Below are 13,882 nucleotides of genomic sequence, written 5' to 3'. Positions count from 1 at the left end.
TAACAGCATTAAGTATGTAGTAAAAAGTAAAATTATTATAACAAAGATCTAAAAGTAGCTGGCTTAAGTGGGATCAGGATAATTATGTAACTTCCAACCGTCACATCTTTATTCATCAAGAGCATCAAACTCCTATTGAATCACATTCAAGACGCATGGACCTGCAGAAAAGAAGCAGAGACAAATGACTCTCAGACAAATCCTGTGAGAGTACCACATCCAAGTTGGTGTTGTGGGAGGACCAGTGGGTGGGGATCTGAATGAACCAGGGGATTTCCCTGGTTCAGGGAGCTTCAGGCCTCTTCCAGCTCCACCAGTACCCCATCACAGTCCTTTGGGTGGAGGAAGATCACAGGTTTGCCGTGGGCGCCGATCTGTGGCGTGGCCGAAAGGGTTCTGATGTTCTTGACTCTCAGGGCTGCTATTGCCGCATTTATATCTTCGACCTGCAAAAACAGAGATGGAATTAAAACACTGATTACACACTGAGTACTGGAACAGGTACGCTGCAATACATAACAATCATTTCTATCTATATCATTTTGACGGAACAGGAGTCCACACATAAACCACCAGGTTCAAGGAAAGCTTCTTCCCGTAAACCACAAGACTATTGAACTCTTGCCTTTGATCACCCCACCACGAGAATGCACAAATATTTTAACTATATATATATATATATATATATATATATATATATATATATATATATATATATATATATATGCATACACATATAATTTTTATTTTATTACTCTTGTTATTTTTACATTATTTCATTTTATGTAATTATTTTATTGTATTTACTTTGTTGTGCATTTGACTTGGCCTTGACTTGAACTATGTTATAGATAAGGTATATATTTTTTTCCTTTTACTGGGCTGTGCTTTCTGTTGTGAAACCCTATTTTCCCGTCTAGGATTAATCAAGCATCTAATCTTAAATATTAGGCAATACATTATGCTAGGTCTGACGATTATCTGGATAATTTATAGTAAATTAATGTATAAAAAGATCTGACGCTGTCTGTAGCAGCCAAGATCACTTACCTCGATGCAGATGTGGTGCAATCCCCCAGACTTGTTCTTCTGTAGGAAGCCCGAAATCGGGCTCTTATCCCCCAGAGGATGGAGGAGTTCAAGCTTTGTGTTTCCGAGCTCCACGAAAACCGTGTAGACCCCGTGATCTGGCAAGGGCAGCTTGTCACTGACCGTCGCACCAAGGACGTCTCGGTACAGCGACGTAGCCTTCTCAATGTCTGGGACGGCAATGGCAATGTGGTTCAGCTTTCCCAACTTCCAAAGGGAGCCCGGAACCCTCGAGCGACGAGATGTTGAGGTTGTGAGCGCCCTGCTGGGCAGAGTGTGTCTGACCCACCGCGACAGACCTGCAAAATCAACAAACAAAACCACACACAATTCTAATTGAGTGGGTTCATAAGTATCATGGTGGAACGCCATTCGATTATAAAGCAATCTGTGGTGGATTTACACCAATGCAGGACACCGGTTGAATGACAAGCACGACATTGACTGGTCAAAACTATCCGTGAAACTAATGTTTCACAGCATGGTTTACCATAAACATCCATCTCCAATTTCGAATCGATAAGCGAATGCATTATATAAATATGATGATTACATGTACGGCATGACTACCTGCAACCTTCAACACGATCGACGCCATATTCCAAACAGTTTACAATGGTGTGTCGTCTGTAACCATGCCTGGAACGTTATCTGAACCTTATCTGAACACAGTTTCTCGGGGAACGTTTTGAGTGTTACACACACACATGTCCCACTCCCCACGTGAATAGGAACATGGCTGCTGAAGAAGACGTGTTGGGTCTACTGGGGGAATGTATAAACAAACTAAACGATGACACAGCACACCCAGATAAGTTTCTAAGGTAAGGTACAGTCTACAGTTTACGGTTGGCAAGAATAGAAAAACGCTGCTTTATTTTAGACATAGACAATATACAGAAAACAAACATGCGTTGAGGCTGCTAGTGTGAGCTATGGCTAGCTACTAGCTCGTTATAACAGTTGCAGAACCCATTGATATTCTATATTATCTTTATATTATATTATCAATGTTTATGATTAAAGTCAAAATACCGGTAGTTAATATCATGCAAGTTAACATTGGCAGCTGTAAAGAGAAGTTGAGAACAGTATGTGCTCTACACTGCTCCTGACGTCAACAATCCACCATTGAAATTCAGACACTAAAACACGACCGTTTGCTTTTTGCAGTATTCAAGATGGTGTGGCAGCAGACTTCACGTCGCTGGCCAAGATCCTGTATGATCTCAACAAGACAAACGAAACTGCCGACTGTAAAGGCAGCCCGCTTGTCGAGCTGGTGGTTGACAGCTTCGACGAGGAGCAGATCTGGCAGGAGCTGGAGCTCCAGAACACCATTGTGTTATCGCACTTTGAGATAAAAATTCACAAAGCTGCTGAAGATGAAATGTTTACTCTTATCGAAGAGATAGAGGAGGCTGCAGGAGATCTAAAGGAAGTTGCAGAGGAGTTGGAGGAGGATGAAGGTGAGGTGGAGGAAGCAGAAGAGATAGCTGCGAAGAGGCCACGACGGAAAACTGTGAAGCACCAAGACTCAGACTTGGAGGAGGACTCAGACTTTGATTTCAACACGGATGAATTTGAGAAGCGGGAGCAGAATAAGAAACTGGCACTGGTAGCAAGGAAAAGATTTCCTCAACAGTTGTCCGAGGTAGACGACAGGTTCTTCAAGTTGTCGGAGATGGAGTCCTTCCTTGACGACATGGACAAAAAAGAGGGCAAGGAGATAGAGGATGGCATAGACTATTTCCAAGACTTTGCTTCTGACAACGAAGGAGAAACTTTCAACTTTGAGGAACCAATCTCTGCAAAGAAACAAACCAAAAAAAGTTCTGTATGTATCATTGGTCCTTTGTCAATCATTCGCCATTTCCCTTTAAACCTTGTGTATTCCGCTACAATTCTGACTGTCTCGTTGTGATTATTACATTTTTGTTTTCCGTATAGTAATATATGTTGCTTGCTTCCTAATTAGTCAATCATTGTCTAATTTTGCTTCCAGCTAAAGAGCTCCAGGAACCTCAAGTATAAAGACTTCTTTGATCCTGTGGATGGAGAGGCACCTGCCACAGGAGGTCACCACGTCGACAGCATGGATGAGCTGCAGGAGGACAATAACGATTACAATCAAGAAGAGGAGTCAGATGAGGAAGAGAATGACTCTGAGTAAGTGATCGGAAATTGTATTGGAGTAAAGCTATCTATAATACCAAACCTATCACATGGATGTTACCAGATCCATGTGAATGTATGGATGGCTAATGTAATTGTATCTTTCCTCACATCTCCACTGTGCTAGCCAGTGTGTGTTGAGGTTGTGTTCTGTTTTATTCTGGTTATGCACTGTCAACTGTGTATCACCCCGGTTGGTTTTACACATTGTTAGTGGATTATGTGTGATATTACCACACATTCAGTTAGTGATGCACCGATTTCTCTTTTTCTCAGACCAAGTACAAGCAATTACATTTGGGTACTTGCTGATACCACGTACAAATATGGGTATTCAATGCTACCATAAGTTTCCAGTGAGCCAGTGAACTCACTGTTTCAGTGGGAATTCGAACATTATGAGATTGAAAGAAATGTGTTTTTGGTGAGGTCTAGGAAAGAGGGGGTGTTATCGCCATGGTAATAGATTAGATTAGATTAGATTCAACTTTATTGTCATTGCAGAAGTAAGGACAACCAGTACAACGAAATGCAGTTTAGCCTCTAACCAGTAGTGCAATCAATAAAACGTTTTTGTTAAAGCAGCGCTATAAGAATAATAATAATACATAGAACACAGATAGCAGATAGCAGCTGAATATAAAGTGCAGTAAGTAATACATAAATGGTTAATACAGTTAATACAGTTGATCCTCATTAATAGTAAAGTGCATAGGTAAAGTGCATAGGGGGTTTGAGGTAGTCAGACTGACCATAGTCGATGTTCAAGAACGGGACTATTCCAACTTTGTGATACTTTTTTAGTACTGTCGTTTGGTATGAGTGATTTTGTCTATGAATGCGACACCCACCGTAGCACTCTACTATAGGTCTCCGGTGAATCCTAACCCTCGGACGCGGGTATTAAATAAATCGTTGCTCAGAAGGAGCTTCACCCCCCAAACGCACCCTAGCAATATCCAATACGTTTCTGAAAAGCTTGACTTTCCCAGAGACGCAGCAGTCAACTGCTGGCCAGGCAGAGCTTCACACATCCACCCTTGGTCCTGGCATCAGATTGCCTCGGAAAAGGCACTCGGACTCACAAAAACGACGTCACCTGCGTTCGCAGCAGAGTGGAATGTTGTTTTGTGGAGAATGGCAAATACATAGGATTTTACCCACTTTTTATTTTAATTGGGGACTTATTTTAGGTGATAAAATGGCATAGATTACTATGTTGTCAATCATATAAGACATATTACCATGTTTAAAAAAAAACAATAAACATTTTTGGGTTCACTGGCTCTTCATGTTGCGTAAAGTGATATCTGGTCGTACGAGTACATGAGCACAGTATCGGGTCTGAGTACTGGTATCAGTGCATCCCAATTCACCATGTCCGTACATGAAATGGTAGAACTTTATATATTCCCTAAATCCACCTTATTCCTTGATTATCTAGGGATCCAGAGGCGAGCCAGTCCCCACAGGGTCATAAAAAAGTGACCTTTAATCTTTCTGAGGAAGAGCAGAGCGAGGGAGAAGACATCGTCGACATCATTGGTGGGAAGTCAAGCTTGGAAAAAGAGGAACCTAAGTCTTCGTTTGAGAAACGTCAGCAAAAGGTAAGGAGAGTGGGCTGTGTTTTACCCTGTGATCTATGAAAACATGACATCATGAAGCACACATGTCGTCCTGTATCAGATATATTCAGATGACGTAAATATCGTCTGGTGGTCATTATTATTGTTTCGTATATTACATACTGAGAAGCAACATTAGCTGGCTGGCAGGGCCTCAGCAGAAGGGATAGGATCCTTCAAAATACACATTTTCAAAAATGTATTTGCTATCCTAGATGACTGAGAAGATCCGTGAGTTGGAGAAGGTGGCATTGTCAGAGAAACCATGGCAGCTGGCAGGCGAGGCCACGGCTCAGACCCGCCCTGAGAACAGCATCCTGACAGAAAATGTAGACTTCGACCAAACTTCCAGGAGGGGTAGGTCCACACTTGCAGGATTTCACCTTTTTTTTTTTTTTAAAGGTCCAATGACAAGCCACCACGTGTGACTGTGATTAGCCGATAAGCCATTTAAAAAAAAAAGCGGCGTCACAAGTTTATTGTTTAGTCCCTTCTCTTGTCGATTTCAAAACGACTTGTAACGGCTAAGCACGCCTGTTGCGTATACTACGAACCTCGATTAGGGGGTTAGCGAGGTATGTTGCGCTCAAAGCCTGGGTTAGCTGTGACGCGAAAGTCGCTCTCTTAGCGTCGCTGTATCAACATGGTCACTTATGCTTTCAACCAAACCTGGTCAGGAGCAGATTATCAGCTAAGTCTATCGGGTTGGATCGGCATGCGCAGCTTCCTAGCCCCTCCTTTGACAATGTTGTCACCATATGTGGGTGTTCCCGTGGACCTCGGAGCCCGTATTGTACAGGGTTCTCTCCGGAGACAGAGGGTCTTTCGGGACAGATCCGATCCCTTGGCATTGCCTGAGAATATTCTTAAGGAGCGATCCAGGTTCTCATCAGAGGGTATTCGCTATTTGATCATCTTTGTTGGATCTTATGTAGGCAATGCTTACGGTTCTGCAGTGTGTCTCCGTGAGAGAGTTGTAGAGTGGAGGTAGCGCGTCAGTCTTGAATTTCTGCGTGCAGGGTTCATCTCCCAAGTGATGCACATTTATGTGTAGCTTACAAAGTCCCAATTCTTATGTCATATGGAATACTTATTCACTAAAGGTTATGGCAGTGTTTCCCATACATAAACCAATGTGTTGCGCAGCGCCAGAGTCAACACTGAGCGCCTTTTCTTTGGTCTTTTTTAAAATATAAATATCGTTCCGTACATTCATCTCCTCATAGCACTCTTTCTCCCTGACATTTTCATTCACACACGCATACGCACACGAACACGCAAACACAGAGACAAGCGAGCATTCATGCCAGTGGTGCGCGGGTACACTTATGAACGGCTGAGTCGCCCGCTCCTCCTCTCAACGCGCCTATCAAAGGAAAACCCGAAGCAACGGGATTTTGGCACAGAGAAGACGGTCGCGACCGTTTTACCAAAGTTTAGTATGATATACTGTGCTCGAACACACCTGCCCGAAATTATTGTTAACTCAGAAAAGATAATGTTAGCCCTTATGAACTCAACGTTATTGATATTGTAACATCCCACAACCTAAATCAGCATAGATTAAGTTGGTAACACAGCAAACGATGCGATTAATATGAAATGCAGTTATATGTGAGATGGTACCCCCAACCCGTTATGCCGCGATTTGAATTCGCTCTGCAGCAGGGGCTGGAGAACAATATATTTCTTCCTGTTTCCGATCAGCTTTTACTGGCGCAAATCACAAAGCTGTTTTTTCCCCCTGGCGCGCTATTGGCTGGTTTAACACAATGACTACAGGGAAGCGATTGTTGCGATCGAAGCGATCGTTGGTCTGATTGGTTGAAGGACTATTAGTATTTTATTATTACATTTATATTGTTACATTACACTATTGATTTTCCTTTACACAAAAAGATTAATACAAGAGCCCCCCCCTAAATTATAGAATAAGGCAGATTGGACGTTGCTTTTGCATTTTGAAATCATCATCACTCTATTAGGATTAATGGCGAACAATTCTGCATTTGGCACAGTTCTTTTTTGGACAATATGCAGACTATTTTCACTTACGAATGAACACTATCGGCTGTTTTGGGCGAGCCCGCCTCACTAGCCTTAGGCCTATTTATGTGCACTGCTCTTCAAAGAATACACGGTGCTTGTTTTCACTGGGCCATTCTACGTCCACGTGGTCATCCTACACTGGTGGTCCTGTCCTTGTTGGGAGTTTAATATTAAATCTTTCTTTCCTTTAGCTCCTGCTATCACAGAGGAGACCACACTGAAGCTGGAGGATATCATCAAACAGAGGATAAAAGATCAGGTGAGAACTGTTATATCATATATACATTGTGTTGTTCAACGTTATCATCGGGGGACCCAAGGAAGAGCAATCGATCCTAGATGCTTGATCGTGGTAAAGCAAGGAGAGTGAGCGGATGTTACACAGAATTCTGCGACACCACTGAAAAGTGTGACCCCAGGGGGCGCTGTTGCAAGTTTTCTGCAACATGCATGAGTTTGAAGTGTAGACAGGCATGATGTCGTTCACCGGCGGAAACGTGCATGAGCTTAAAACGTAACGTTTCTATCGTCATCGATCACTCGGATTGGGGGTATTTGAGACAATTTAAATTTTTTACCTGAATTTATGGCTTAGGACGATGTTTAAAAATATAAATCAATTTTAATCAGGAAATTAGGTTAGCGCGCCACCACTTCCCCGTCGCTGAGCTGCTGTAGTCCTAAGTAACACCCCATCTCATGTGCCAATAAAAGCAAGGAGTTCGTACCGTCCTCTCAGTCGTCAGGAAGTGGTTTGTCGTTACAGTTCTCTTTATTTTAAGGCTCATAACAGTTACACAATACAAATGTCACATTAATAAGCCATTTAACCCTAAACCACACTTATTGTTTTAATCATGGTCCTTTTATCACTGTTACTGAAATAAGTCCCCAATTTCGAGAAACAAACTTTCCACTCTGCTTTGGGTGCAGATATCGTTATTTTCTACTAAGGCGACAGCGGCAGCATTGTTCGCATGGACCTGTGGAGCTCTCTCTGGGCAGAAAGTTGGGATTTTCGATCACTTATTGCACAATGCCACTGTGTGTACTGTGGGTGCTGCAGCTTCGTCTGAGCAAAGAAAGAGAGCTGTACAAAATAGTTAAAAAACAACAAGTGCATAGTAACCATAAGAATCAGAGATGCGATGTTAGTCTTTTTTTTTTTTATGAAAACTTTGTTGGTAGAAGAATGAAAACGTGCAATTTGATCTTCATGTGGTTATAATGCTCCCGATGGAATTCATCTGATTTGGACTACTCAGGTGTTTGACGATGTTGTGAGGAAGGAGAAGCCGAAGGAGGAGGCGTTCCGATACAAGAAGAGGTTGACTCTTGACCATGAGAAGAGCAAGCTGAGCCTGGCACAGATCTATGAACAAGAGTTCATCAAGCAGACACAGGTGGTTCCCTCAACCCCCTGTGTGTGTGTGTGTGTGTGTGTGTGTGTGTGTGTGTGTGTGTGTGTGTGTGTGTGTGTGTGTGTGTGTGTGTGTGTGTGTGTGTGTGTGTGTGTGTGTGTGTGTGTGTGTGTGTGTGTGTGAAAATGGTATATATGAAGTTTTAAATGGAAGTCCAGTGTGTGACATATACAATGTCAACAGTAACCAGGGGTCTTTGCAAACAAATATTCCATTTCACTGCCATCTCCCTTTTTTCACCATGCCTTGTATAATACTTTTAATGATCAAATGCCTTTGGTTTCTGTTTTCAGAAAAGTACCGTGGTGGAGGAGAACCCAGCCAATGTTGAAATTAAAAAGATGATGGACACGCTCTTCCTGAAACTTGACGCCCTCTCCAACTTCCACTTCACTCCTAAACCTGTAAGTGCGACAGTTTCCAACAAAACAATGTTTAGCCGAGGGGGTTATGATTCGAGAATTCGATCTCGATAGCATTCGATAGCATTCTGATGTTTGGGCCACGGTTCACTATTATTGCGATTCATGTCCCATATTATTCAAAGGCATTGCAAAAAAATTAATGAAATAAGACTGCTCAACTCACTTCAATTGTCACATTTAATTCTGTGAACAATGGTATCTTTTACACATGAACTGAAGTGCAAAAGCTGGGGAGGGTAGTGCAAAAACTGTGTCCCTGAACATTCGGGACACAGCACACTAGTAATCATTCTCTGAATAGGAGACCTCTCACATGGATGCTGAACTCCTAGCACATAACTTCAAATTATTTAAATACAAAAGAGTACAATAAAGCAGACATAATAGATTAATATAAACCTGAGAATAATCATATAATTAAGAGTAAGTTAGAATTTCAATAACCATATGTGGTCATCAAACAAAATGTTAAATGAATTTGTGAATATTGGCATTTTGGGGAACATTTACATTTTTTTAAATATAAAAATACTTACTTATAATAACGCGATAACGAACAGAATCGATTTTTTTTTTTACAAATTCCTTGTTACCATGTTATTCGATGTGTTACGGTGTGGCACGGTTCACTTATATTGCCATTTCCAACGCTAAAAGTTTGGCAAATAGAGCAAAGCAGGAAAACTTGTGCCAGTTATCTCTGCTGTACTGAAGTCACTTATTTTTAACGTCAACAACACTTTTCCAACTTACTACAAATGCACAAACCTATACATCTCCTACACTTACTTTACTGCAACACTGACTTGGTTCAACCATTTCAAACTTTATCAGAACAGCTCCGCTATTCTATATTTTATCTAAATCTATTCAAACTTTATCACTGAAGCCATTTGTTTAACTCTTACACTTAATTTGTTTGCAGCCATTTTATATTTTTAAATAGTGTGCATTTTTACTTTGTTTACTCCAATTAAAATGTTAACTTCTGAACTATGTTCAAATCTTTCCAGTTGATAAACTATTCCTTTGCATAAACGTAATCACTTTAGCTATGTGTTTAAATCGTACACTTTATTTGTTTCCAACCATTTAACATTTTTTAAAGGGTCAGCATGTTTACTTTGTTTACTTTTGAACACGGTTTGAATCTTTTCACTTGAGTTAAGCTATTCAACATTTCTTTACACCTTAAATTATGTGGCTTTATGAAAAAATATTTTCAGCCACATTTTGCTCTGCAGCGCTCACCGCATATTCTGCAGGAAATACATTTCTAGTAATTGTTAATATTCCTGTCGGGAAATGAATAATGCGTCAATGAATGTAGTTGTAGTAAAGCCCAAATATCTTCCAGGCCTCTGGTGTTAATGAGATGCCAAACCCACGCTTTACTTCCTATCTTCTCCCAGGCTGTTCCAGAGATCAAGGTGGTGTCCAACCTCCCCTCCATCGCCATGGAGGAGGTAGCTCCCGTTGGTGTTAGCGACGCTACACTCCTTGCCCCAGAGGAAGTCAAAGTAGGTTGCTCCCTTGCTCTGTCAGTGTTTCCCAACCTATGGGTCATACGCATATGGGGTTACAGGACATAGTTATAAGCTGTAGATATTTGATGAGGCACTCATGATTCAGAAGATTATTAACAAAGTGTGAGGGCAGGCCGTGGGGCCCGCCCTCACTGGTGTGATTACCACCAGTGGTCCTGTGTTACATGACATTCAGCCTCTTCTTCAACCTACTGTCCTTTCTTTATCAACTCTCCAGTCCATAAAGGCACAAAAGCCCCTAAAAATATAGGATTGAGGGTTCTCATAAAGGACTCTTACTGGGAAGCACTCGTGCTATGCGACACTCAATGAAAATGATCTGCTCCTTTGACCTCAGGAGAAGAACAAAGCAGGAGATGTGCTGGGAGACTTGGAGAAGACGACGACTGACAAGAAACGGCAGAGACGTAAGATGAAGAAGGTGAAGCATGTGAGGATCAAGGAGAAGGAGAGACGACAGAAACTGAAAGACGACAGCGGCATTGAGGGGAACAAGAAGATGTCCAAGACCCAGGTGGCCGACAAGCTTAAGAAGATCACCATGGGTGGGAAAGCAACCATACTCAAGGTCAGTTTGTTTTTGATGGTGGTTGTACTATCTCTGATGGGGTTTGTTAGGTGGTGGTTATATTATTTTTGGTGTGTGTGTGATAAATGCTAAGCTACGTTTAGTCCACTGGCAGTGTATGGCAAGAGAGCTAAATGTTACTGTTGTGCGTTCCAGGATGAGGGGAAGGACAAGGCGTTGCGATCCTCCCAGGCTTTCTTCTCGCAGTTGCAGGACCAGGTAAAGAGTCAGATCAAAGACTCCAAAGGACAGGCAGCCAAGAAGAAGAAGCAGAAACTGTCTGCCAGCAAACTGAAGTTGTGAACAGAGCAGATGGATAGCATATCTCTGTATAGATTTTTTTAACGGAAATCTTTTACCTTGTCGGTGCTTGTTTATGGGTTCTTAAGAATAATTAAATGCTTTGTTTTATTCTTCGGTTTAAAGTTCTTTATTAAATTGACAAGATATTGGATATTCAGATACTCACGCTCTGCATTCCAGCGATGACGCGATCGTATGTCCGTTCCTTCTAGCGGGCGCCGGGGAGACGGTCAGGCAGTGGCACTCCACTCTATAATAAAGCCGTTGTTTGGTCAATGTTTCTACATAATGAAAGTTCCCACAATTACTTCCTACTTACCGTAACAATTGCCTTACAACAATGCAATTAAACGGGCAACATCTGCGTTTCAAAATATTCCCAATGGGTTAGATCGCCCTTTCGAATTGTTGTACAACAGTAATGGCGTGTTCGAGGTGCCTCGTACACCACCCACACGAGTTGCAAAGTGGAAAGTCTCCCAGCTTTCTTGCGTCATTTCACTGAGGCACACTTTGGTCGGTCCCACTAGGGATTCTGAGAGTACCGAGTTCATTGAGGTGGACCATATGACTCGATAAGCAAAAATGGCTCCGTAAAGAGATGTATTTTCTTTGTATTTGTACCACGTTGGTAATTTTAATGTATATTTTAAAAGCTTTTACACACCTGATTACATTGCTGTTTTAATCCGGTCAACAATTTATTAGGGCTGGGCAATTAATCAAATTTTGTTCGCGATTTTTCCGTCAAACGACCACAAAACTAATATAATCGAGCTTTCGATTATTTTATTTTTTTACAGAAAGTGATTTTTAACATTTTCTTTTTGACCATTTTGTGTATCCCTTTATGGACCCTCCTTGAGTCCACCGCAAGGTCCTGACTTGTGCCTCCCAAAATAGCCTGCGTGGTCAATTAAAAAAATAAATGTAGGCCTACTAGAAGGATTTCGAGCAATGTTTTATTCGCAAAAACTGCAATATTTTTTAGAACGTTATCATGCATCTGCGCATGAAATGGAAAATTCGTCTTTGCGAATAAAACATTGCTCGAAATCCTTCTAGTAGGCCTAAACATTTATTTAACCATTTGTGAACATAGCATAGCCTACCCTGATTAAAAAATATATATAGAAACAGTGGAGGAGAATGAGGCAATCATATCCATAATTACATCCGTCCAGACGTTCAAATTAGGCTATTGATTTTCTGTTTACAAAGGTGTCGGACTTGTTGATTCAATTATGAAAAATAGACATTTTAAAATATAATATACATTTTGAAAGTTTTTTTTTAGCTTATTATATAATATTGTTTATGCTGAGACTGCTTTGCTTTTTGTGCGGGCTTTGCGCAACATCAAGGTAAAGATGCGGCGGTTGTAAAGAGTCTATAGACCGCTTATTAAGTTCACTCGTTGCTCATAATGGTTTATTCGTTTCCCAGTATAATTTCCTTAATTTAGAATAGTTTTGTTCATTTTTGAATTGTAAAATAAATACAATAATTTTTTGAAGTTGCGAGTTTTTGAAATTATTGGAAGCGAGTCGAGCTGACCCAGCCTGCTGTACGTATATGTACCGTGGGCTACTGTATATTTGTGAAGCAAAACACTGCCAATGTGGCAATTCCATGCGCAACGGGGATTTCTAAAAGTTACTGTAGCGTACACTAATAGCGTCTAGTCGCACCAGTGTACATAGTTAAATATGAAGGTGAAATGCTGGGTGAGACTAGGCATATCGTTAGGCCATAGGAGGGTTCACTTGCAGCATTAGGCCATAGTGATTACAATGTTACCATGGACGTAACAATTGCAATTTTAATTCGGCAATTACAAGTGTCATAGTTAGTGCCATATGCCCATTATCTGCTTATCTACGTCTACTAGTGAGTAGACGTGTATGGGGTAAGGACAATTGTGATGCAGAATTAATTGCTGCTGTTAAGTCCACAGGCCTACAGTATCCTCCAGGAGGAGCGGTGATATCATTAGTCTTGAGGAACTCTTGGCGAAGCCCAGGAACTGTTGCAGTCTCTTGCGGGTAGGGGGAGAGGGCCACTCGGCCACCGCAGAGACCTTGGATGGATCCATCTCTACCTGGCCAGGGATAATTATGTAGCCCAGGAAGGATGGACGGGACGTGGAACTCACACTTCTCCGCCTTGACATACAGTCGGTTCTCGAGCAACCGTTGCAGGACCTGTCCGACGTGAACCCTGTGCTCCTCCACGAACCTCGAAGATCAGGATCTCGTCAATATAGATGGAGCGGTTCAACATGCCCCCCGGAGGACATCATTAACCAGGGAATGGAAGACAGCGGGGGCGTTGGTGAGCCCGAAGGGCATAACTAAATATTGTAGTGGCCCAATGGGGTGTTAAACGCGGTCTTCCACTCGTCCCCCTCCTGGATGGAGCCAAGGTGATACGCGTTGCACAGGTCCAATTTTGAGAAAACCGAGGCTCCGTGGAGGGGGACGAAGGCGGAACTGATGAGGGACAAGGGATACTTATTTTTGACGGTGATGTCGTTCAGGTCATGGTAGTCGATACAGGGATGGAGAGAGCGGTCCTTCTTGCTCACAAAGAAGAATCCCGCTCACTCCCACAGGTGAAGAGGACGGGCAGATGATTCCGGCGGCGAGGGATTCCCTGATATACTCCTCCATGGACTCAC

At 42.0% G+C, this 13,882-nt stretch overlaps 2 protein-coding genes across 2 annotated transcripts; one reads left to right on the top strand and one right to left on the bottom strand.

Annotated features, from left to right (window-relative positions):
* Positions 1 to 73: 73 nt before the first annotated feature.
* mcee (methylmalonyl CoA epimerase) lies at positions 74 to 1,766 on the bottom strand. Its single transcript, XM_056607578.1, has 3 exons — positions 1,660 to 1,766; positions 1,051 to 1,388; positions 74 to 446 (listed from the first exon to the last, which is right to left on the bottom strand). The coding sequence occupies exons 1-3, from the start codon at positions 1,685 to 1,687 to the stop codon at positions 294 to 296; spliced, it is 519 nt and encodes a 172-aa protein (XP_056463553.1). The 5' UTR covers positions 1,688 to 1,766; the 3' UTR covers positions 74 to 293.
* mphosph10 (M-phase phosphoprotein 10 (U3 small nucleolar ribonucleoprotein)) lies at positions 1,760 to 13,524 on the top strand. The gene is made up of 11 exons (XM_056607577.1): positions 1,760 to 1,913; positions 2,263 to 2,926; positions 3,095 to 3,258; positions 4,709 to 4,871; positions 5,105 to 5,246; positions 7,130 to 7,197; positions 8,204 to 8,341; positions 8,653 to 8,763; positions 10,197 to 10,304; positions 10,669 to 10,899; positions 11,056 to 13,524. The coding sequence occupies exons 1-11, from the start codon at positions 1,825 to 1,827 to the stop codon at positions 11,200 to 11,202; spliced, it is 2,025 nt and encodes a 674-aa protein (XP_056463552.1). The 5' UTR covers positions 1,760 to 1,824; the 3' UTR covers positions 11,203 to 13,524.
* The last annotated feature ends 358 nt before the right edge of the window (positions 13,525 to 13,882 follow it).

Source organism: Gadus chalcogrammus, chromosome 14, assembly GCF_026213295.1.
Source record: "Gadus chalcogrammus isolate NIFS_2021 chromosome 14, NIFS_Gcha_1.0, whole genome shotgun sequence".
NCBI lineage: Eukaryota > Metazoa > Chordata > Actinopteri > Gadiformes > Gadidae > Gadus > Gadus chalcogrammus.
This window is presented reverse-complemented; position numbering and strand designations above follow the sequence as displayed.

Coding starts and splice junctions, on each gene's coding strand:
- mcee (XM_056607578.1), bottom strand. CDS start 1,687: ATGGCGTCGATCGTGTTGAAGGTTGCAG. Junction 1,389..1,659: donor GATCGTGTTGAAGGTTGCAG/GTAGTCATGCCG, acceptor TTGATTTTGCAG/GTCTGTCGCGGTGGGTCAGA. Junction 447..1,050: donor TGCACCACATCTGCATCGAG/GTAAGTGATCTT, acceptor CTGTTTTTGCAG/GTCGAAGATATAAATGCGGC.
- mphosph10 (XM_056607577.1), top strand. CDS start 1,825: ATGGCTGCTGAAGAAGACGTGTTGGGTCTACTGGGGGAATGTATAAAC. Junction 5,247..7,129: donor CGACCAAACTTCCAGGAGGG/GTAGGTCCACAC, acceptor TCTTTCCTTTAG/CTCCTGCTATCACAGAGGAG. Junction 8,764..10,196: donor TCCACTTCACTCCTAAACCT/GTAAGTGCGACA, acceptor ATCTTCTCCCAG/GCTGTTCCAGAGATCAAGGT.